The following is a 25,503-nucleotide window of genomic DNA, read 5'->3' on the forward strand; positions in this document are numbered from 1 at the left end:
CCTGGGATTGGCTGGACCACAGAGACAACTCTGAGAACTCAGTCTCTGATTGGCTCCTTCCCTCCCACCTGCTAACCCCCCAGCTGGGCAGGGGAGGGCGATTCCCCTCATTTTGGACGGCTTTATATAGTCACCCTAAAATCTCAAATCTGAGACAATTTTACAACATGTGGACCGACAGCCTGAAACCTAGCCACAAGGTGGTTTTGCTATCCCTCCTACCTTTTTCAAATACTGCCCCCCCCACCCCCATTCTTTTCAGTTTTTGAGTTCTAGCTCCCTCTATGGACTGCTTAGGAAAAATTGGATAAATTTTAGTGCTTGAATGAAAATTAGTTTCATGTATAGGCAGTCTTCCCTTTCCACAGTGGAATGGGATGATAAAAAATGACACACAGGCAAAAGCCAAGCCATATTACTCTAATAATCAAAGGGGGAAATTATGATTGTTCCTCAATTAAAAAAAATTTTTTTGAAATATTGAAAACTCTGTTACTCTCCCTCAAAAACATACAGGGAATAAAAAAAACCAATAAAGCTATTTTTTTTACAACACTGTATTTAAAACATCAGATATACTGAGGGGCGCCTGGGTGGTTCAGTCAGTTAAGCATCCGACTTTGGCTCAGGTCATGATCTTGTGGTTCGTGGGTTCTAGTCTGGTGTCAGGCTCTGTGCTGACAGCTCGGAGCCTGGGCCCTGCTTCAGAGTCTGTGTCTCCCCCTCTCTCTGCCCCTCCCTCGCTCAAACCTGTCTCTCTCTGCTCTCAAAAATAAATAAACATTAAAAAAAATTTTAAGGGGCGCCTGCGTGGCTCAGTCGGTTGAGCATCCGACATCGGCTCAGGTCACGCACGATCTCACAGCTCTGTGAGTTTGAACCCCACATCGGGCTCTGTGCTGACGGCTGGGAGCCTGGAGCCTGCTTCGGATTCTGTGCCTCCTTCTTTCTCTGCCCCTAACCCACTCACATTCTGCCTCTGTCTCTCTCAAAAATAAATAAACATTAAAAAAATTTTTTTTAATAAAATCAAAAAAATTTTTTTTTAAAAAACATCAGAAACATTGAGAATTCAAGTCTTTTGTTTTATTTATTTATTTATTTTTTAACGTTTATTTATTTTTGAGACAGAGAGAGACAGAGCATGAACAGGGGAGGGGCAGAGAGAGAGGGAGACACAGAATCGGAAGCAGGCTCCAGGCTCTGAGCCATCAGCCCAGAGCCCGACGTGGGGCTCAAACTCACGGACCGTGAGATCGTTACCTGAGCTGAAGTTGGATGCTTAACCGACTGAGCCACCCAGGCGCCCCTTATTTTGTTTTTTAAAAAGCCTAAAAACTTATGAAGAGTGCTCTGAAAATAAAACCAGACCACTTTCTTACACTATACACAAAAATAAACTCAAAATGGATTGAGGACATAGTGTAAAACCTAAAATCATAAAACTCCTAAAAGAAAATGTAAACAGTAATCTCTTGGACATTAGACTTACCAACATGTTTCTGGATATGCCTACTCAGTCAAACGAAACAAAAACACATATAAACTATTGGGACTACATCAAACTAAAAAGCTTTTGCACAGCCCAGGAAACCTTCAACAAAATGCTAAGACAACCTACTGAATGGGAGAAGATAGTTGCAAGTGATATATCTGATAAGGGGCTAATATCCAAAACCTATGAAGAACTCATACAACTTAATACCAAAACCCCCCAAATAATCATATTTTTAAAAGTGGGTAGAGGGTCTGAATAGACATTTTTCTGAAGAAGACATCCGGATGGCCAACAGACACATGAAAAGATGCCCAGTGTCACTAATCACCAAGAAAATGCAAATCGAAACCACAATAAGATATCAGCTTACACCTGTCAGAATGGCTAGTATAAAAAAAGCAAGAAATAGCAAGTATTGATAAGGACATAGAGAAAAAGGAACTCTTGTGAACTGCTGGTAGGAATGTAAATTGGTGTTGCTACTGTGGAAAACAGTGTGGAAGGAAGATCCTCAAAATATTAAAAATAGAAATATCATACAGTCCAGTAGTTCCACTGTTGGGCATTTAAAAATTTTTTAAATATTTATTTATTTATTTATTTAGAGACAGAGCATGAGCCAGGGAGGGGCAGAGAGAGAGGGAGACAGAATCCGAAGCGGGCTCTAGGCTCTGAGCTGTCGGCACGGAGCCTGACGCAGGGCTTGAACCCACAAGTCGTGAGATCATGACCTGAGCCGAAGTCAGGGGCTTAACTGACTGAGCCACCCAGGTGCCCCTCCACTGTTGGGTATTTATGCAAAGAAAATGCAAATACTAATTTGAAAAGATGTGTGCAGTGCTATGTTCACTGTAGTTTTATTTACAATAGCCAAGATATGGAATCAACCGAAGGGTCCATAGATAGATGAATGGATAAAGAAGATATAGCATATACACAATAGAATATTCCTCAGCCATAAAATAGAATGAAATTTTGCCATTTGTGACAACATGGATGGACCTAGAGAGTATTATGCTGAGTGACAGAAGTCAGACGGAGAGGAGTGCCTGGGTGGCTCAGCCCGTTAGACGCCCAACTTCGGCCCAGGTCATGACCTCATGGTTCATGGGTTCCAGCCCCGCGTCGGGCTCTGTGCTGACAGCTCAGAGCCTGGAGCCTACTTCAGATTCTGTGTCTCCCTCTCTCTCTGACCCTCCCCTGCTCGTACTCTGTTGCTCTCTCTCAAAAATAAACATTAAAAATATTTTTTTAAAGAAGTCAGATGGAGAAAGACAAATACCATATGATTTTACTTACATGTGGAATCTAAAAAAAAAAAACAAAAAACAAACCACATAAACAAACAAAAAAAGCAGAAATGGACTCATAAATATAGATAATAAAGTGGGGATACCAGAGGGGAGGGGAAGGGGGTTGCTGTTGGTAAGGTACAAACTTCTAGTTATAAAATAAATAAGTCACAGGGATGAAAAGTACAGCATAGGGAATATGGTCAATAATATTATAATGATATGGTGACAGATGATAATTACACGTGTCGTGGTGAGCACTGGATAATTTATAGAATTGTCAAATCCCTCTATTGTATACGTGAAACTAATACAATATTGTATGCCCACTATACCTCAATACACTTTTTTAAATTAAAAAAACAAAATTAAAAAAAAAAAGTTTTGCATTAAAACAAAAGTTGAACAGTCTTGCCTTCTTGCTTTGTAACCAATAACACGGTCCAAGCATCTTTTCTATGCTTTCTTAAACTTTCATACTTCTAAGTATGGGCTTTCCACATTTCATTTTTTTTTTTTTTTTTTTTTTGCATCTGGAACAAAATTCCTCTGGCTGCATGTCTAGAGTTTCTCCAAAAGTGGAAGTATTAATATGCTCATGATCAGCTATTTCTTTTTACTTGACTTTCTGTTTTCGACTTGACTTTCGCTTTCATTCAGCACTATCACTTTTGTTTCTTTGCTACATTTTAATGATTTTTGACCAGTTCCCTCTTTTGCTTATTTATTTTTGTAAGATATCACATGAGTTTATCATTATGAGATGAAGCGGTAACATAACATGACACTTAATTGTCTAAGTGTTAACTAAAAACAGATGCACATTAATTAGTCATTGACAGACTTACAAGGACATTACATGATTGGTCATTGATCACCATGCATATCTACTTTATACATCGTGATTCGCAGGCTGAAAGACTAGCAGTGAAGTTTGTACTTTATACAATTAGAGTAAATATACCATGCATATATTATAAATATGCATAACTATACTGGAAAACTAAAATTTGAAACATGTAGCTGGAACATGGTGGTATTTAACTCAACCATGATAGATGAATTTTGTGCCTATCAGACCGTAAAAAGTAATGTACAATCACCCCTAACACATACATACATTCTCTTGTAAAGGTACATATAAAAATAAAAATATATACACATACACACCCACATTATATATATATATATGTGTATACACATATATATGTGTATATACGTATATACACACACACATTATGTACATATATACTTTATACCTATGTTATGGACTAAATGCGTACTTACAAAATTCATATGGTGAAACCCTACCCCCTCAATGTGATGGTATTAGGAGATGAGGCTTCTGAGAGGTAATTGGGTTTAGATGAGATAATGGGGGTAGAGTTCCCATAATGGAGTGTGTGTGTGTGTGTATGTGCGTGCGTGTGCGTGTGTATTTCCTATCTATGCTTATTTTTGTCTACTTATCTGATGATTAGGGCACATTAAAGATGCATTACAACAATGTATGCACTATGGTAAGTATTGGTGGGGGTATAAAATGGTGCAGCTATTAGGGAAAACAATAGGGAGGTGCCTCAAAACATTAAACATTGAATTATTATCTGAATCAGCAATTCTATTTCTGGCTATATACTCTCAAAGAATTAAAAGCAGGATTTTGGAGAGATATTTGTAAACCCCATGTTCATAATAGCACTATTCCCAATGGCCACAATGTGAAAGCATCCCGAGGATCCATCGATGGATGAATGAATGAAATGTGATATATACCTACCGTGGGATGTTCCCCAGCTTCGAAAAAGCAGAAGATTCTGACAACGTAGATGAAACTTGGGGACGTAATGCTAAGTGAAATAAGCCAGCCACAGAAAAACAAACACTGTGTGATTCCACTTGTATATGGTATGTAGAGTAGTTTAATTCATAGAGACCAAAGTAGAATGAATGATAGTTGCCAGGGACTGAGGGGGTGGGGAGGAGGAAGTGCAAAGTTGTTATTTAAGGCGTTTAAGGTTTCTGTTTTGCAACATGAAAAAGGTTCTGCAGACTGGTTGCAAAATGGTGTGAATGCTCTTTCCAGTACTAAACTACATATTTCAAAACAGTTAAGATGGGAAATTTTCTATTACGTGTATTTGGCCACAAATATGTTTAGAATGGTACCGAAGAGGACTGTAGGCAGTGAAACCCTCATAAATGAGAATCCATAAAACTCCAAAAGGTGAGACAGAAAAATCTCTGACAGGAAGTAAGCAACAGGTGGATACGGTGATTTCTGAAAAACCCACGGAATCACTCAGTAAGGTAGCTCTGAGCAGCACACATCTATGCTTCTTCAGTTTTCTCTTCCACTATGTGAGGTTGGAAACACACAGCCCATCCCATCTCCTGTGGGCTACCAGGTCTGAAGTGGTATAGGCTGGAGGAAGACTGTACTTAAAAAAAATTAATGTTTATTTAGTTTTGAGAGACAGAGTGTGAGCGGGAGAGGGGTAGAGAGAGATGGAGACAGAAAATCCAAAGGATCTGTCAGCACAGAGCCCGCTGTGGGGCTCGAACCCACGAACTGTGAGATCATGACCTGAACTGAAGTTGGATGCTTGGCAGACGGAGCCACCCAGGCAGAGGAGAATAGTGTTTTTAACATGAGGTTTACATTTAAGTTTGAATAGAAGAGTTTGGAGTTTGGAGATTCTGCTGGACATAATAATTTCTGAAATGAGACTCTTAACGATTTCTGAAAAGAACCACAAAAGCTATGAGACTGACCCCAAACTGTTCAGGTGCGGGGGGAAAAAAGTCTCCGAGAGTTTTATGCAATGAAAGACTGAAGTTCATTTCTGTGCACACACGCAGAGCTACAGTCCTTACAAAACACCAGATTCATCTGTTTTCCTAGCCTCTGATCTCTGTCTGTACATTCTTCCCATTTTCATGAACATAGCTGAAGGTTGCGGGTTTACGGTTCCTCCTTGACGATAAACTTGGCGATCAGTTCCTGGTAGGTGGGAGGGAAGGCCGACAGAACCGTAAGAAATATCCCAGCCATAAAAATTACGTTTGAAATACACACAGTGTTTTCCTGGAATCTCATGGCTGAGTTTTTCTTCTGTTTAGTTCATTAACTCTCCCTTAAGGAAGTGTTTTCAGATTTTTCAGAACGTACTGTATCCTCTAAACCTTTTTTCCTCATTTTGCACGTTTACAGTCCTGGGTGTTGAGCAGAGCTACTTTCCAATGAGCATTTCAACGTTTCGGATACCAAGTAGAAAGGAGAAAGCAATTATATTACTCACGGCAACATTTTGCGAAATATGGAATCCACCTGCTTTGGGGTGCGGGAATCAAGAAGACGGTGTTGCAACAGGTGCTAGGGTGAGATTGGCAAAGAGAGTGTTTCCAGGCAACGAGCTTGACCAGTGTCTCCTGAGTAATGATCCGAATACGGTCTAGGCTTCAGCCTGTTGCCTGGCAAGATTCCCTTGGCCAGTCTCCTCTCCAGCAAATTCTGCACTGCAGTTGTGGAGTGCTTGTCCCACACCAGGTCCCCAGTTGTCTTGAGACGTAAGCGAAGGTAGAGATGTTCACTACTGGATAAAGCTCTCTGGTACAGAAGTATACAAGGTTCGATTCTGCACTATTTTATTCCACTTGTTGTGACAGGCTGGGTTTAGAGGTTCATGCTATGTAGTTTCTTTTCCTGGAAAACTGACTGGGCAGACACCTCAGTGGCTGTGGGGCTCCCTCATTCAGTAAGCTTTCTGTGACTTGTGAAGGCCAGAGCCTAAAGTAGCAAGAAGCCATTCCATTAAAACAAAACAAACCAAAACAAAACAAAACACAGTAATTTCTCGATGCCTTTCAGTGACTCGGAAAATATTAATTGGACACCTAAGTACTTGATAAATACCATGAAAAAACATGGGCTCGGGTATTGGATACGTCGACTGATAAGTGTGTGCAGGGGATTAGAGAGAACATACGGTAGGTCGAGTGGTCAGGATAAACCTTCCTTCTCACTGAAAGAATGTTTGCAACCTCTACATGGCTGTCTCCATTTTTCTAGCCACCCCGCTTACGGAGGGGTGCCCAGACGTAGCAAATTAAAATATAGAATTCCTGGTCAAATTTGAATTTCAGATCAACAACAAATATGACAAACACAACAAATGAAAACACTGCCCGCGACATAAATAAACCATTTCGGGGCCGAATTTCAGATTGCACTAGAGGTCTTGCCTTTTTTCGGGCAGCCCTATTCAGGGCGAAACGATTTTTCTTATCTTTGAAATGGGTCGGTGCTCCAGGGCTTGGTGTGGGGTTTTTCTTGATTCCCTTCTTACAGCTCTCTGGGAACCCTCATATAGGGACACAACCCAGCGACTGAGGATAGGCGATGACTATGCAAGAAAGATGCGTTGCTACCCCTTCAAAGGTGGAAAGGGCGCGAGAAAGGGAAAATGGAAAAAGGCAACAGAAGACCCGAAGAAGCTGGTGCAGGCTGTGTTTTCTGGAAGGTGAGAGAAACACTGAAGAAACGGGAAGTGAGACAGATTGGGTGTCAAACAAGCAGCCACTGTGAGTAACTAGAGCCTAGAGCATCATTTAGCAGAGTAAGTCTAGAAGCGGGTGTGAATACGATCAGGATTCTTTCCAGTTCCCGCCCCCTCCAGGGAGTATAGACACATTTGTCTCAGTTTGAGCTGCACCTAGTCCACTTGTGGCCTGAGAGGGACGCTTTTGTTCCGCAGGGGAGACATTTCCAGATGGGACTTCACGTCTTTTGTACGGTGACTGCTGTTCACCTCCCCCCAACCTTTCAACATAAAGGAAACTGTCTAATGTTGCCCCAGCGGTCCTCAAAGTTCCAGCATCTGGTGGGGTCTGTAAAGTGCCTGCACGTGGGTATGACATACCCTGGTGTCTTGTAGCAATCATAGAAACCCACACTCTTAAGCAACTTGTTAAAAACTTTAGCTTCATTCTTTACATCAGCTTATACGAGTTGAGTGTTTGCCCCAAGTAAGTAAGCCCTGTCTCTTAGAAGTTTAGCTTAGCTGTCTGCCCTTGACCTCAGGTCTCTGAGGGATTTCAGGGAAGTTATGCATTTTGCAGATCATCTAGACGGACGCTGTTGTAACAGCAGGAGTGACGCCCTTTCCAGCTTTCTACACACTAAGTGAAACTGAGTCTTCCCCTCCAGGGGCTGGCTGCCAGTCCCAGTGATCCAGCGTCGCAGCCTTTCCAGGTTGAAATGTTTGCTCAGCTGCGGTGGAATAAACGTCAGCCACCCTTTAGAGTCAGGACAAGAAGGAGAGGAAAGCATTCCCTCCTCCAATACGGATTTGCTTCCGTTTTAGCTCCCGCGAATCTGCAGAGTTAACCGGCTAAGGTCGAGTGATTAAGACAGTCCATGTGGGTGACGGGAGGAATCACGACACCTCTTCCAGTTACAGACATAAGGAGTGAGCTGGCGGTTTCTGTGGTGAACATACTGAGGCAGCAGCGTCAGAGACGTCTTGACCACGATGTCATAACGTCATGACCAAATTTCTTAGCTAATTTCATTGGCTCCCGCAGCGGGGCTGAGGATTCCCCAGCCTTGCACCTGTAACAACCGTGCGCAGCGTCACAATCTCCCACCTGGAGTCTGACACGTCCAGACCTGCCGGATTCCTGTGCATGACCCTATAGTGTAACAGGTGACAGGGAAGTACAGTAACCGCTAATGCTTCTGCATCTGTGATACTGTACCTAGTATGGGTTGTTTCGGAAAAAAAAAACGGAGTAGATGCATTGCTTGACCACTAGCTCTTATACATGTGTTCAGTAGGTTTTACACAGTGAGCAACCAGGAGATCTAGGGTTCTGGCCATAGAACCATGGCCGGTATCACATGAAACCTCCTACAAAAAGATCAGTATAAAGGTTGAACAAAATTTATAAAAAGAACCAACAAGACAGAACTTGAGGGACTCGAACGGATCAAGGCTTACTGTTTCTATTGTACCTGCCTGCCAGGAAAACAGGAAACAAAACCCACCTTTTAATAAAAAAAATATTCATAATCTCTGCTGTTTTTGCATACGATATCTGGCATTTAATAAAAAAAAATATGAGGCATCCTAAAAAAAAAAAAAAAAGAAAAGAAAAAGCTAACTGGCAAAACACCAATTGACAAGCCAAACTGAGAAAAAATGAGCTTCTTGTTGGGATGAGCACTGGGTGTTGTATGTAAGCCAATCTGACAATAAATTATATTAATAAAAAGAAAAATGAGTTGCAAATGCTTTCAGATAGTGATGATATTGGACAGGAAATGTAAAACAAAAATGGTTAGTGTGTTTAAGTGAAGAGAAAAAAAATATAAAGAATGTCAACGCATGGAAATAATTCAAGAGTCGAATGAAAACCCTAGAATAGAAATAAATAATAACTGAAATTAAGAATAATTTGATTAAGGATTAAGTGAAGGCAAGATGGAATCCAAGAAAGAAAAGTGTTTAAAGAGAAAGGAGCAGCCATTGGCTTCAAATACTTCTAAGAAAGGAAAGTTAAGGAACTGTGATGGCTTCTTATCTGTGATACTCTTTCCTAAAAATGTTGTGCCAGATAAACTTCTTACCTGTAAGTTAAGATGATATATGAGAAATACTCGATGGATGTAGTGAAAGTACAATCTTAACTATGAGCTTAATGAGATCCATTTTGCTGTTTTGTTAAATGAAAGAGAAGAATTCAGATTGGACTGGATTGATGAGACTCTAGCTAAAGGGAGGGTGTGTGTGTGTGTGCGCGTGCGTGCGTGTGTGGGATATTTGAGAAACGAGAGAAAATTGAGTTTAAAAAAAAACTGGAACACTGATGCAGACCCAGATTTGTCTTTCTTCTAGTCAATGCATCAGACAGCCCCATTAGTCATGGCTTTACAGATCAATTTCTTAATCTCCATGGCATTTCTTACAACATGCCTCCTGACAAAGAAATTAATTTCAAGGCCAAGGAAGGGAGCCGTGACTAACAACTCGCTGGACTTAATGCATGGCCCACTTCTTCAGAACAGGTAGCTTGGTAGAACAGGGAAGTGACTGGAATGCTTTTTAAGACTTAAGAACCTGGGAGATGGTCGTGTAGGGGTTTGGAGCGCCCCCTTATAACCTACTGTACATGCTTGAAAACACCTGTCAGAATATGGTCAATGCCCTATATTCACAGCGTGTTGTCTGGGAACTGATTTGGAAGCAGAAGTAGCTGTTCTATGTATTATACGTGAGAGCTCACGAGACGAATTTTTGCTGCTGGTTCGCCAGACTAGGGTTTGGAGTGTTTGGTGTGTGTAGAAGGAGCACAATCACGGTTCTGTTAAGTTGGAAATTGAGGCAGGTCACTATTGGCGACAGTGTTTCCCACGCCCCTAAAGCAACAGTTAATATTGTTCACAGTGACAGATTCAAATAGTAAATACAAGTAAAGGGACCATTTGCGAGATGTAGATAGGCTCAAGGGAAATAATAATAATAATAACAATTTTATATATTCCATAATAATAAATATATTTATATATTATATAATACATAAATATTATTGTTATTATTATTATATTCTTTTGAGCCTACCCACATCTTACAAATTGTCCTTTCATTTTACTCTCTTCAAACTCCCCTTTTAATGCATATACTTGCTTTTTGTCTTTGGATCCTGACTGTGGGTCTCCTTTTTGAACCTTAGTATGTCACTCTCACTGTGGTCTCTCAACTCCTCAATTATGTGACTGAAAACATCAGATTTATTAATAAGAATGAGGGAAGAACTTACTCAGAAACAATCATGCCCCGACTTCCACCTTCACTTTCTACACTTGATCAGTAAATGAATGGACCCCTGCCTCCTAGGAAGACTGCATCAACCTTATGAGATCCTGACCTGCATGACCCCGGAGACTCATTTACATCTCCTTTTTAGTAGGCTTTAGCTGAGAGCTGGCTCACAAAAGAATGAGCCAGTCTGTGGAGAGACAGCAAGACTGACGCAGGTTTTCCCAGACTACAAAGCAATTTCTGGGGCCTCTGATATACCCACCTTGGCCGTTAGCATGTGTACCCCGTGGTGTGGTTCCTGGGCCCCAGATCCCTTAATCTATTTCTTGCTACTAGAGAAACTAGATGTCCCCTCGCTCCTCTTAGGCAAACCTATTCCTATGTAACAGAGTTACAGAGTGGGGCTTGTCCTCTGTGTCTCCCTGGGGGTGCTCTGGGTTTGTGCGGTCTCCCAAAAAGGCAAATCCTATCAGGACCTAGGCCGGGACCGAGAGAGAACGTCTGTGCCAGGCCATCATTGTAGAACAATGAGTGTTGGAGGACTGTGTCCTTTTGTTATTTCTTTGCTGGAAGGTTGTTCTCCGATAAATTCTGTATATCTGCACCTGTGTTGCTGGTGATCCGCGCCCCCTTGCATGACACTGATCATATCCAAAACAATTTTGAAAGCCACTTTGGTAGTTGGTAGATATTGAGAAATGAGAAAAAGGAAGAGATAAGAAAAAAAAAATACTTTCAGTCTTGCAACTGTGTCTGTATCTGTCTAAGGCCTCTCATAGGCTGCAGCTCATCTGTAGACTCCCGGGATTGGTACAGCGAAAAGAGAAGTATAAGCTTCTAAGCGTAAGTTTTGGTTTACACACAGCAGTTCAAAGCCACAATTCCTGTGTAACATTCAACTCCGTTAGTTCACTTTCATCTTTTTAAAAGAGTAATAGTTTGGGGGGGGGGATTCCTTTTCATAGCCTCAATGTCTGAAGAGGTTACTTACGCAGACCTCAATTTTCAGGACTCCGGTAGAAAGAAAAGTATCCAGGAGTTTGGCACAGTTGGAATCAAAGGTAAGACGCTGAGCTTGGGAAGTGTTGCAGGTTGGTAGGAGTGGAAGGGTAGAAGGCCTTAGGTATTAGTGAATTGACCATGATCCTTCAGTGTGAATTTTATTTATTTTTTAAATGTTTATTTATTTATTTTGTGAGAGACAGAGAGAGAGAGAGAGAGAGAGAGCATAAACGGGGCAGGGACAGGGAGAGAGAGGGAGAGATTAATCCCAAGCAAGCTCTCCTCTGTCAGTGCAGAGCCCAGGTTGGGGCTCAAACCTATGAACTGTGAGATTATGACCTGAGCAGAGATCAAGAGTCAGACGCTTGACTGACTGAGCCACCCAGGTGCCCCTCCATGAAATTTTAAATTAAGCCTCTCATTTTGACCAAAGCTACTAATGTACAAAATGATTATAAAGGGTTTTTCTTAAAGGTGCTAATTAGTACATCGAACCCTCCATCTTCTGCGAATTTTCTGTGTTTTAACATCACACTCAAGATGATTGGGATAGACTCATATTTTGATTTTACCGGATGGTGAAACATTTTTTTTTTCCCTCAGTGAAATGAAGTCTTAGAACAAGAAGCACGTGTTGCCCAGGAGAGTCATGGTCATGCATATTCTTCATTTTGCTAAGAAAATGCTAGTCACAAATACAATAAGAAAACTGGCTCTCATTCCACCCCCCCCCCTTGTGACAAGCACTATCCTATTTGTCTTATGACATAATCCTGGGCATCGCCTTTTTTCAGCAGAGAAACAAGGGTTCAGTGAGGACAGGGTGTGCTTGAGTGTCACATGTATGTCTGGGGATTGGGGAAGCCTCTCTACTTTATTGACCTGCCGGAATTATGGAGGAGAGGGTTTGGAACCGAGGTGAATAACTCATTTGACCCTTTGAAGCTCTGTGCTCTCATCTATAAAATAGGATAACAATACCTGCTTAATTATGAGCTTGCAGCCATAATTTGGTGTATGCTAATTGTGCCCTTTTGAAAAAGGCTAACATGTTTAATGATTATTTTGTGAGGTTTCAATGAAAGATAGATAAATAAAGATGGGAAATACACCAATAAAAGGTTTTCTTTTTTTAATGTTCATTTCTTTTTGAGAGAGAGAAGGGGGGGAGGGACAGAGAGGGAGAGAGAGAGAAAGAATCCCAAGGAGGCTCCACACTGCCGGTACAGAGCCTGACAAGGGGCTTGAACCCACAAACTGCGAGTTCATGACCTGAGCCCCAACCAAGAGTCAGAAGCTTAGTCAACTGAGCCGCCCAAGTGCCCGTAAAATGTTTTCTTCTTGGCCAGGATTCCATTCATCATTTTTTGCTTATTCATTTAACCTAGTACATATTTCTTTAATATTTAAAGTTGACCACACTTGTTTTTTTTTTTTTTTAATGTTTTTTCATGTTTACTTATTTCTCAGAGAGAGAGAGAGAGAGGCAGACTGCAAGCAGGAGAGGGGCAGAGAGAGAGGGAGACATAGAATCCGAAGCAGGCTCCAGGCTCTGAGCTGTCGGCACAGAACCCGATGCGGGGCTCAAACCCACAAACTGTGAGATCGTGACCTGAGCCAAAGTCGATCCCTTAACCGACTGAGCCACCCAGGTGCCCCAAGTTAACCATACTTTTCAGTTCCAGGTGCCAAAAATGAAAATGAGAGGCTCTCAAAAAGAATGACAATAATAAATAAGGTCAAGAAGATTTTTCGGAAAGGCGTATTAAGAGGAATTTAGCTTCTGTTACTTTTAACTGCTCCAATTTGACCATTGCCATCTGAGAAATCAAATTTTGTTCAGAGAAGGATGTTAAGCAGTCCTCTGTAGCAATATGTAATTACATAGGAGTGCATGAACTTCAGACTGAAAGGTGAGGAAGTTTTCTTTAACATTAAACTATAACAGTAGATAAAAAGTGAGATAATAGTGTTTAGATCTACAAATTCAAATTTTGTGAATGAACGTGTTACTATACTGTTAGACATATCATTCGTAAAATCAGATTATATCACATCTCTTTAGCTTACTGTTAGGTCTATTCATTCTTTGAATGATGAGATAATAGCTCAGGGAATATTATGGTTGAATGGGGATAGAGCTCTTTTTCATAAATCTTTACTTAATTTAGTTCCCCTAGTATGGGTTACATTTTGGATTAAATTTTCTCATTTTATATATGGCATTTAAGAAGTGACTGCTTGGGGGTGCCTAAGTGGCTCAGTTGGTTAAGCGTCTGACTTGGACTCAGGTTATTACCTCACCGTTCGTGTGTTCCAGCCCCACGTTGCGCTCTGTGCTGACAGCTCAGAGCCTGGAGCCTGCTTCGGATTCTGTGTCTCCCTCTCTCTCTGCCCAATCCCTGCTCATGCTCTGTCTCTTTCTCTCTCTCTCAAAAATAAATAAACATGAAAAAAAATTTTTTTTAATTTAAAAAGAAGTGACTGCTTTGGTTGAACTGTTCAGCAGAACTTAATAGTTTGATACTTGATTTCAATGTGATTTTATAGCCATATGATGCAGTTAATGTTTCCAGAATCTAACTCATCATTTAGAAAAGGAAAAAAAAAATGTTTATTGGAGGCTACAAAATACTCATATACATACACACACCACAATTCTGGTATGTTAAGCCTAATTATTAGAGAAAAGAAAAGAAAAAAAAAAGCAAAGCAAAGCAAAGAAAAGAAGAGAGAAAGAAAAGAAAGAAAGGGAGGGTGAGGGAGGAAAGGGGGAGAGGGAGGAGGAAAGGAAAGGAAAGGAAAGGAAAGGAAAGGAAAGGAAAAGTGTGTATGTGTGTGTGTGTGTGTGTGTGTGTGTGTCTGAAAGACAGAAACAGAGAGAAAAAAGAGAGACAGAGAAAACTTTAAAAAATGTCATTTGGTTTTCTACTAAGTAAGCGTATATCACCCCCAAATTTCTATTTCTTTTGGAGGTTAAGTTAAATGAAAGACACATAGAGTACTAAAGGGAGAAAAAAGGTTAAGAAATATTGGAAAATATACCATTCAAAATCACACTGTACCTGAAAGTTTCGTATTAAAAAAAAAAATCCCCTAAAACTGTTTCCTTTCCCTAATCATCCTCATCTCATTAAATATAAATAATCTAAATATAAATATGAATATAAATGTAAATATAAATATAAATACAAATACATATTAAATACAATCACCTATGTGCCAGCACTGTTCTAATTGTATTACCAATACTAGATCACTTAATCTCTGGTATTTTATGGCTTTCTTTTTTAACCAATGCAGAAAGTAAGCCCAGGGACATTCAATGACTTGCCCAAGGTCCCATGTGAAAAGTAGCTTATCCAGCGTTCAAACCCAGGCACACTGGGGCGCCTGGGTGGTAAGCGTTCGACTTCGGCTCAGGTCATGATCTCACGGTCCGTGAGTTCGAGCCCCGCGTCGGGCTCTGTGCTGACAGCTCAGAGCATGGAGCCTGTTTCAGATTCTGTGTCTCCCTCTCTCTCTGACCCTCCCGTATTCATGCTCTGTCTCTCTCTCAAAAATAAATAAATGTTAAAAAAAAATTAAAAAAAAAAAACCAAACCCAGGCACACTAGCCCTAGGAATGTGCTGCGCATTTTTTTTTTTTTTTTTTTGTTACTTCACTATACTGCCTCTAAGTGTGTATGTTTCTTATCTACCGCCTCTGTCAAGGAAAAAACGTCTTGGAAACATTTCATAAATTCGTCCTATAGATTCTAACTTCAAAATGTATTCTTAATGGATTCGTGGGTCATCACATTCTCTATTCCTAGTAAAGCAAACTACTATCCTCTCTCAAATGGCATGCTACAATAGTTTTCTTGCTGTTCTCCCTGCTTCCAACACTGAGCCCTATGATGAATTTGTTGTCCAGAGGCAGTAACAGTGATCTTTCCAAAAAAAAAACAAAACAAACAAACAAGCAAAACACAACTCAATTATTTTCCTTTCTTCATTAAACCTTTCCTATTGAACAGAACTTTTGACTAATTGAGTACATAAATAGATGAGAACATAATTCTTATGAAAGATAGCACTTGAAGTCATATATTTCACCTTAGAAAAGATCTTGACTATACAGTTCTTTCACCGTTAACTATTGTTCAAAGTCTAAAAATTTGTTTTACATTATACTTTCAATTCTCTCTAAACTTCACAATGTTACAGCAGCAACTAAGAGATGTGGGACATAACACAGATCAGAAATATAATGAGGTTATCATGTTATTCCTGAATTATACTTTTGGAAACATCTAGTATCCATGTATATACCAATGATGATAATTTAAATCAGGTAGTGATTTAATAATGAATAATTTATAATATAAAGTTTGCAATTCTTGCTTTTTTTTAAATAGGGAAATGATCTATTCGAGGGTTTCTGTGTTTAGCAAAAGAGAAACATCCAACAGAAGTTTGTTGCTAATAATATGAAGAAATTCGGATGTAGAAATGATATCGATCTGGCCTAAGGTTTGGCAGAAGGGAGGACACACGGAGACATTACAAGAGACAGTCTATCAATTATGTTCCACAGCCAAATTCTCAGGATCTGGGGAGGAAGAACCTAAATAACAAATGATTTTCTTTGACAATCACAATCATCTACTCAAGACAGGATTGCTCTGATTGACCTCTCTATTAGTCACCAGCTCCCCCTTTCCCCCAAATTTGTACAGAAAAGATACATTATATATTATACATTGGTTTTCTCAAGTCTCCTTTTTAAATCCCATCTTTGCCTCCTTGTGTCTTGGATCAGCCTACCAATTAACGGCCTCTCCTGTGAGAACGAGTTTGCGTGCAAAACAATTAGCAACATGTTTTTTACTTATTCTTTGAAAAGCTCTTTTTAAATGGCCTGGAGTTTTTACTCACTCTTTTACCAGAGTCAGAAAGAAATAAAGGCAAAATGAATGAATGAATGAATGAATGAATTATTCAAATGAAGATGCATACCATTTCCGGCCTGTTCGCTCATTTTGCTTTCCACAGAACCTGCTGCTACTTCCCATGTGTGGCATCAGAGAGCCTTGGCTCTGATTCTCCTATGCCTTCTGCTGCTGATTGGACTAGGAATCTTAGGAAGCGTATGTACGTATTACCTATGCTTTGACGGAAAGGGAAAGACACTTAGAATTCTATGAGTTTCACAAGACAGGATACTCTTGATTTGAGGCTTTGGGATGGTTGTAGGTGAGATACCCACAAAAGGTATTGACAGCTAGGTACTTAAATACAGTAGTCTGTTTCCCTCACTCCCGTGAAGTGACTCCTTCCCTCCATAGCCCAAGGGCATAATACTAGTTCAGCAGAAAGAAGGTGATGGGTGGGTTGAGGGATTAAAATATTTTGCCATTTCTTTTCTTTTTTTTTTTTACCTCAAGTTTACATAACTTTGAAGAAAGAAATGAGAAAATTGAATACACTACAAAATATCAAAGAAGAACTTCAGAGAAATGTTTCTCTACAATTGATGCATAGCATGAATAGTTCCCAGATGATCAGGAACCTATCTCTCACACTGCAAGAAATAGCCACCAAATTATGTCATGAGCTTTACCAAAGAGAACCAGGTAATCGTATATTCCTCTGTGAGCTATTTATTAGACAATGAACAAAACCTTAGAGTCACTGAGAATTATTTCATCAAAAGCTAGCAGCCTTTCCCTGGGATGCCATTATTTGGAGAGAGGAATTAAACTTACTTGACAAAGGACTCACTGTGCAAAGAAAAATAAGAAAATAACAACTGTAGGCCCCAAATTATCAGAGGATAACAACTAATAAAATATTAGACCACATACAGTTTCTCTAATCTGAAATTTACTATTATTCTCGGCACTGAGGTCAATAGAAAATAAGGAGGAGAGGATAAGTCACCTCTTTATATCCTTCTTAAAGGATAGAAGAGAAGGTCTTTATAGGTGACCTTGTTCCTAAACGTCAATGTTTGATGAGAATCAATAGCAAAGAAATAGTTAAGTCTTGCCATTCGAATTGGGAGTAATTGGTCTTTCAATATCTCTAAAGTTCCTATAGTTATTACAACTAAAATATGTTCTTTGTGCTTTTGAAAACTCCCCCAAGTATTCAATGTCAGACAGCCAGAAACGCCCTAGTTGGAGATGGGTTGATGCAGGCTGCGGGGTTGATTCTTACCACACAATGTTTTTGTGATTAGCTTTCATTGCCATGTAGTAATTTAAAAAATGGCAAAGAGAGAAAAGTAAATTAATTCATCATTATTCTGGACTCCGGAGTTAAGAAAATACACTGGAATACCCTGGACATTTAATTTGGAATGTATTGTTCAGATTATGTTTTGGATGCATTGCGGTGGTATACAGGGACCTGGAACACAAGATTCAGGTTCTTCACCTTTCATGTAAAAGCAAGAAAGACAAGTAAATTTGGTAAATTCAACACAGAGGACAATGGGAATAATGAGAGTAATGAAGATCATCAACCCAAACCAAATGAAACTATGTTCTTCTTTCAGAGCACAAATGTAAACCTTGCCCAAAGAAGTGGATATGGCATGAGGACAACTGTTACCTAGTAACTAAGAACTATGTAACATGGCAAAAGAATGCCATGTTCTGTTCTGCTCAAAATGCCAGCCTATTGATGATTAAGAACAAAAGTGTATTGGTAAGATCCCCTGTATCTCTGCCTGTGAAGAAGGAAGTCACTTTTCCCATCATAGAATAGAGAGGATTGAGGCGTGTTGGAGAAAATTTGTACTAATCCAGACATGATTCTCACTTATTTTAATTAGGGTATGAGGTGACTGACACTTAGTACGTTTATTGCGAGGTAGTATATCTCAGGTGTGATCCAAAACCATAGCTTAGGACCTTAACATCCAGGGAATCTCAGAGGTTGGGCAGATGGGTAGATTTGGGGTACCCAGAATCTTTTGGGCTGTGAGGCTTTCCAAACCAGAATTTTAGAATCAACTTTCAGAACACAATTTCTGAGAATTTACCTAAAAAAATAGAAGACCTGGAAATCATTCTTAAGGGTTACCAATTCCATAAAATTTACATAGAGAAGATTCTTTGTTTCTACCATTTTGTATTTTTTTAACTAAGAGAAAAAGTCAACGCCACAACCTACAATAAGAAGATAGGTTGGATAACATATGTATAAAAAAGTAGGGATTAAGATGGGATGTCAAAGGCAAGTGCCAAGCGGATATGTTATACTGATTCCCTGGGTTCCAGGAAAAGTGAGTTCTGTAGAAGATGTATGTGTGTATTTATGTATTTATATTTATTCATTTTCTTTTTCTCTAATATCTAAGTGGTATCTCCATATCATTACTTATTCCTTGGCATTTCTGTTCTCTTGGATAATATTCATAATATTATTATGAATAATAATTGGATAATATTGGATAATATTATTTAAGGAAAAAAACTCATGTTCCCAAAAGTCTCGGCTTCCCTACTGTGAGAATCTTTGTCCGCCTTTATAGCAGCAGGGGAAAGGAAACTATGGTCACTTCTACACCCCGTCCTTCTCAAAGGATCCACTCATAGTTATTTACTCAAAAAAAAAAAAAAAAATGTCTGGATATGAGTGAGAAAATCTTACTTTGGCTACAAAAGTCTGGACTGGATCTAAATTCTAGTCTGTAACCACTTCTCGTCTGACTTTGCTATGTTTTTCTTCTGCTTTTTCTGTTTCTCTTAACTTGTGTTTTAGTGGTTAACCACCTCCTTTGCCCCTAGACTACTGCTCTATATTTGAATCTTGAAGTTGGTGAACTTCACAAACCCTAAGTTAAAGTAATGCATGGACCGGTAGATACTTTTCCATGTGAAGCAGTAAATGATATATAAGTGTTGCAGGGAATCTTATAGTAACGGGCACTTTGTTTCATTTTTTTTTAATGACCTCAAAAAGCAGTAGTATAATGTCAAAAGATGTTACCTTAAAACAGTAATTTGTCACAAATTATGTTGTGAAGGGGGGCGCCTGGGTGGCGCAGTCGGTTAAGCGTCCGACTTCAGCCAGGTCACGATCTCGCGGTCCGTGAGTTCCAGCCCCGCGTCAGGCTCTGGGCTGATGGCTCGGAGCCTGGAGCCTGTTTCCGATTCTGTGTCTCCCTCTCTCTCTGCCCCTCCCCCGTTCATGCTCTGTCTCTCTCTGTCCCAAAAATAAATAAAAAACGTTGAAAAAAAATTTTTTAAAAAAACAAATTATGTTGTGAAGTAATACACAGAAATGGGAGACAATTGTTTTTGTTTTTGTTTTCAACCTCTATTTCTTGTAGGAATTTGTAAAATCCAGGAACTTACGTAAATACTGGCTGGGGTTATCTCCCAGAAAATATTATGCAGATTACAAGATAGTGGATGAGACAATTTTCTCCTCTGACTGGTAAGTCTTTATTCTTATTGAACTTTTGTAGTTGGTTGGAGTAAAGGTGTGCTCTCCATTAGCATTATAGATTACAATTTAAACGAGCTGTGGTTGAAATTACACCCTCAACATCTTTAATGCTCTTAATGATGCAAAAACGTTGCCACAAACGTCTTCTCATTATCTTGACAGGTCACTAGTGAACTTATTTGTAGTAGTACAATAAAAGGGAATTTCCGTGAGACTTTTAACTCAGAAAATTATAGAGGCCAACAAAATTCACTGGGCTCTACCCTCGTGCTTAAAATTTGACTAAGTGCTGAGATTCAAAGGTGAAAGAAAGACTGATTCTTCCCTTCATTACTTAACCATTGATTATATGCACAGACTAAAGAATTCTATATATAAAAAGGATATAATGTGATAAATCCTTCAGTAAGAATACATAGAACAACCAAAGTTAAATTTTAGCTCTGAAATTTGTGTTGTAAACGACATTTAAAATGGCCGTTTTGAGTGAAAAATTTAGAGATAGACTAGAACACTTCCAGCAAAGAAGATAATGAGCATGGGCATGGTATATTATATATATGGCATACACAAAATATTTTGTCATGTAATATATTAAGAAAGTGCTTATAAATATACCGTTATAAATTGATTCATATGTTATATTTGTTCTACCTATAATGAGGGGAGGAGAGACAGACAAAGCACATATAAAAACAATGTCAAAAGTCCCATTTGTATTTTATAATGCCTGAAAATTGGGAAAGAGACAGGATTAGACTAAAGAAAGAAGCCAGAACATCAATCTGCAGTATACTGCCACAAGCCCACACGTTTATACATATTTGTCGGCTGAGGACACGTCAAGCAGGTATGACTGCAGGGCAGTTATGTTGGGGTCCAGCCACACTAAATACCCTGAGATTCCTGCACACTCCTCACAGTGGGCCAGAAGCAAATGCAAGTATTGATGAATTTGTTTTGTTTTTTTTTTCCTTCAGATAGGAATAGTAGATGTAAGAATATGGGTCAGGAAGACTAAGCAGCTGTGTCTTTGGGAGTTTGCAATGACAGAATAAAGGGGGGATACTATGTGTACAAATGGAGGACAGAAGGATATATATTTTTAAAATCTCATTTGGGGTAAAGGACTAGCAGTAACGGTAATGCGTACATCAGGAGAGAGTACAGATGAAATCTTGTTTTGAAAAAGAAGAATTTCCATGAGTTTATTTGTTATTATTGCTAATGGGAAGATAATCTATGGTGGAATAGAAAGCATAGTATATATTTTTAATTATTAAGAAATAATACGAAAATAAAAAAGTATATAATAACATATATACGATATATACTTATATATGTATATAATATATAATTATATATGAATGTATATATGTGTATATATGGATGTATATGAATATATATGAATATGTATGTATATGAATATATATGAATGTATATGAATATACATATATGTATGAATATATATGAATGTATATACATGTGTATATATGAATGTATATTTCATTTTGTTTTTTATTAATAATGTTATTTTTGGGATTTATTTCTGGAAAGGGGTTGTGATCAATGACATCTGTATTGTGTCACTTCCAATAAGGAAATTTCACTTTTGAAAATTTAACTGATGAACTTATTTGTTATTAACCGATGAGCTTACTTATTAATCATTAATAATGATTATTGGTGATCATTATTTGTTGACCCAAGCATTGATACTACATTTTTTTTTTCCAAAAGATAATATTTTCAACTTGTAAGTTTGTCTTGGATGCATGGTCCTTGCTCAGTAATCTTATATTAGGAGCTGGTAATTATTCAGAACTTCGGAATAAAATCTCTGAAAAATGGCTTGGGGGGAAATGTCACTTGGAGACGATGTTGAACTGAGGGTGTCACATATTAGGTTAATTCTTGATTTGAGTGATTATGAAAAATATTTGAAGAGACATTGTCGAAGATTTACTACTGCGGCCAGACTGGAGAATCTAATAGAATTGTATTACTCTAAATCATATTAAGTATTGGAGAAAGGAGGCGGTACCATCTGGAAGCAAAAGACAGCAAATATTCCAGGTGTAAAAAACCGGAAGAGGCATGCTGAAATAAGATAGCATTAGCTATTGCCTATCTGTTGATACATATGAGTAGCTGGGATACTCTTCATGCTCCAAATAATAATTAAAATGTATTTTAGACAAGGGAGACCCAGGAGCAATGATGTGGTGGAAAAGTAATTTTGTTTCCTGTGAATCCATTCCAAACTTTCTACTTGCTGAGCGCATTCTTTCTTTTCTCTTTTAGGCTTGTAAGAAATACAAAGGACGTAGATGACACCATGTTTTGTGGATATATAAACACAATATATGTTTCCTATACACTCTGCTCTGACTCAAATAATATTATATGTGAGAAGCTGGCTAACCCAGTGAAGATTGAGAACACACTAATGAGTGAAATACCAGATGAAAAATATGATTAGTGCAAGTAATTTGCTATTATGCTGCCATTTAGGCAACTGCGTGGAGCATACATCTTGTGGCCCACACAAAGGGAGTACAGATGCTATGAGACTAAATCTCTGCCTCTCTCCTAACCATGTACATTTGTAAACTTTCTTTCTCCTCATTGGCTATGGAACAGGAGCCTAAAGTCATATCTTATCATGTAGATACAGGCTCAATTTATGTTGAGCATGAATTCAGTGGGTTGGGTGAATATACAGAAAACTGAAGCTAACTTTTCCCGCTTTTCCAGAAATAACAAGGCAAATACCCACCTTATAGAACATCAGGGAAAATGAAAACTAGGAATTAATTATATCGAAAGGATAATACATCACGAGCAACTGGAATTTATGCTGGTAATACTGTGGTAGGGTCCCCTCCCTAAGGAGAGAGAAAAAAAGTAACCTGGCTATGCGCCTATGTGACAATATCCCTCATGACCTAGTAAACTGAGACTACTTAATCGACTATATGTTTGTGTGTGTTGCCGTATATGGGAAACAAAGAAATAGAAAACGTATAGAAAACTATGCCACATGATGTTCGGTGCTCAGTTCTTCGAGTATGAACCCAACTGAGCGGTGCTGGCACGAATAAAGTTGCTTCCTGGAAATTCAAAAGCCTCAGTGTTACAACTCTCTGTGCAAGAATCCTGCTACAATACAGGTTGACTTACATGTTAGGAAAAAAAACATAAGAAAGAGAAAGAAAAAATTTATTTTAGTAGATGTGGAAAAGCATTTGAGAAAACGTAATACCTAATCTCTCAGGAAACTTGAAGCAGAAGATTTCCCTAATCTGCTAAAGGAAGGTGACATCAAAAGAGTGAAAAGAAAAACAAACCAAACAAAGGACTAATAACCACCTGTAAACCTAACACCATGCTTGTGGTAAAAAAGTGAATGTTTTGCTTTTGAGCTCCGGAACCAGATCAGAATGGCCTTTAGCATTTTGTTCAGTAACCTGGAGGCCCTGGCAGTAAAATAAGGCAAGGAAAATAAATTTAAATATGTAAAACATGAGAAAGGACGAAATAAAACATTTTTATTTGTAGCTAATATATTTGTGTATGTGTGTGCGTAAAAACGATATAACTTATAAACCATTAGAATACATAATTTATCAGAGTTGTTGGATAAAGCCTCAAAATACAATGTCAGGGTGTAACATCAATCATATTTCTGTAGGTTAGCAGTAAACCATGGAAAAAATTTAAAAAGCAATATCATTTATAACAGCATCCCAAAATAAAATAGTCATAAATGTAATAAAATGCGGAAAACATTCTGCCCAATCCTGGTTCCTTCCCCTCTCTTGCACTGAGGGTGCCCCCTAATAACCACCCCCCAGCTCGCTAACCTTGATTTCAGAATCTGCTTCCTGGGAAACCAAGCGTGCAAGTGTTGCTGACAAAATAAAAGAAAACCTTAATAAGTGGAGAGGTAACCATGCACTTGGATTGGAACACTCTATATATTCTTGGGATGTAAAGTCTCCCAAATTTACCTCTACAGTCAATACAGTCCCTGAACATTTCATATAATTTTTTTTTTTTTTAGAATGTGATGTGCCAATCGTAAAACTAGCATAGAAATGCATGATTTAGAATAGCCAAGACAACATTGGAAAGAAGAATGTTTGCAGAAATTACAGTATCGAATACCAATACTTACTTTAATGCCATGGTAAAAAAACAAAACAAAACAATGATTTAATACCAGGATAGATATACATCCACAGGACTAGACGAAGAATCCAAAAGAAAAAAAAAAGGCTCATGTGCATACAATTGGCTTATTTGTATATAAAAATAGTTATCGCTGCCATTAGAGGTAGAAAATGATTGTCTTTTCAATAAATGGAGTTGAATCTATTGAATGTCAGCATGGAAAGAAATAACACATCCTACCTACCTTATACGATACATAAATATTAATTCAAAATGGATCATAGAACTAAATCTGAAAGCTCAAACTATAAAGCTTCTAGTTAAAACATAAGAGAATATCTTCATGGCTTTACAACAGACAAAGACTTCTCAGGATGAAATAAACACTAACAATAAAAAGAAAGGAAAATTAGGCTTCACTAAAAATAAGAACAGTGTTAAGAAAGGGAAGATGCAAGTTACCCTTGGAAAGACATGTATGTGCTGGGCTGAATGAATATAATACATACATATCCAAATTTATATAGGACTTATAGTCAGGGTAGAATTACAAGTTAATAATTAAAAAAAAAAAACTCTAATTAAAAAGTGGGCATGGGTGTCGGGGTGGCTCAGTCTGTCAAGCGTCTGACTTCTGTTCAGGTCATGATCTCATGGCTCATGAGTTCGAGCCCCCACTCCTGGCTCTGTGCTGATAGCTCAGAGCCTGGAGCCTGCTTTAGATTTGTGTCCATCTCTCTCTGACCCTTCCTCACACTCTCTCTCTCTCTCTCTCTCAAAAATAAATTAACATTAAAAAAAATTTAACGGACAGAAATGGGGCACCTTAGTAAGTTAAGCTCAGTAGGTTAAGCTCAGGTCCTGATCTCATGTTTCATGGGATTGAGCCCCACTTGGGCTCTGCACTGACAGTGTGGAGCCTGCTTGGAATTCTCTCTCTCCTTGTCTCTCTGCCTCTCCCCTGCTCAGGCTCTGTCTCTCAAAATAAATGAACATTTTACTATTTTATTTTATTTTATTTTATTTTATTTTATCTTATTTTATTTTATTTTATTTTATTTTATTATTTAAATTTTTTTTTAAATGTTTATTCATTTTTGAGAGACAGAGCGCGAGCAGGGGAAGGGCAGAGAGAGAGGGAGACACAGAATCTGAAGCAGGCTCCAGGCTCTGAGCTGTCAGCACAGAGCTGGACACGGGGCTCAAACCCATGAACTGTGAGATCATGACCTGAGGTGAAGTCAAACACTTAACCAACTGAGCCACC

The 25,503-nt window shown here is 38.7% G+C and overlaps 1 protein-coding gene across 2 annotated transcripts; it reads left to right on the forward strand.

The window, feature by feature from the left end:
* The first annotated feature begins 11,452 nt into the window (after positions 1 to 11,452).
* On the forward strand, positions 11,453 to 24,599 carry CLEC12A (C-type lectin domain family 12 member A). Of its 2 annotated transcripts, XM_049625055.1 has the most exons (6): positions 11,455 to 11,674; positions 16,653 to 16,751; positions 17,045 to 17,233; positions 18,160 to 18,311; positions 19,942 to 20,048; positions 22,365 to 24,599. In XM_049625055.1, the coding sequence occupies exons 1-6, from the start codon at positions 11,584 to 11,586 to the stop codon at positions 22,540 to 22,542; spliced, it is 816 nt and encodes a 271-aa protein (XP_049481012.1). In that variant the 5' UTR covers positions 11,455 to 11,583; the 3' UTR covers positions 22,543 to 24,599. The 2 variants fall into 2 exon arrangements, with proteins under 2 accessions (XP_049481013.1, XP_049481012.1); XM_049625056.1 differs by lacking the exon at positions 16,653 to 16,751 and having other exon boundaries at positions 11,453 to 11,674.
* Positions 24,600 to 25,503: the final 904 nt, after the last annotated feature.

The sequence above is a fragment of the Panthera uncia genome, chromosome B4 (genome assembly GCF_023721935.1).
Source record: "Panthera uncia isolate 11264 chromosome B4, Puncia_PCG_1.0, whole genome shotgun sequence".
Lineage (NCBI taxonomy): Eukaryota > Metazoa > Chordata > Mammalia > Carnivora > Felidae > Panthera > Panthera uncia.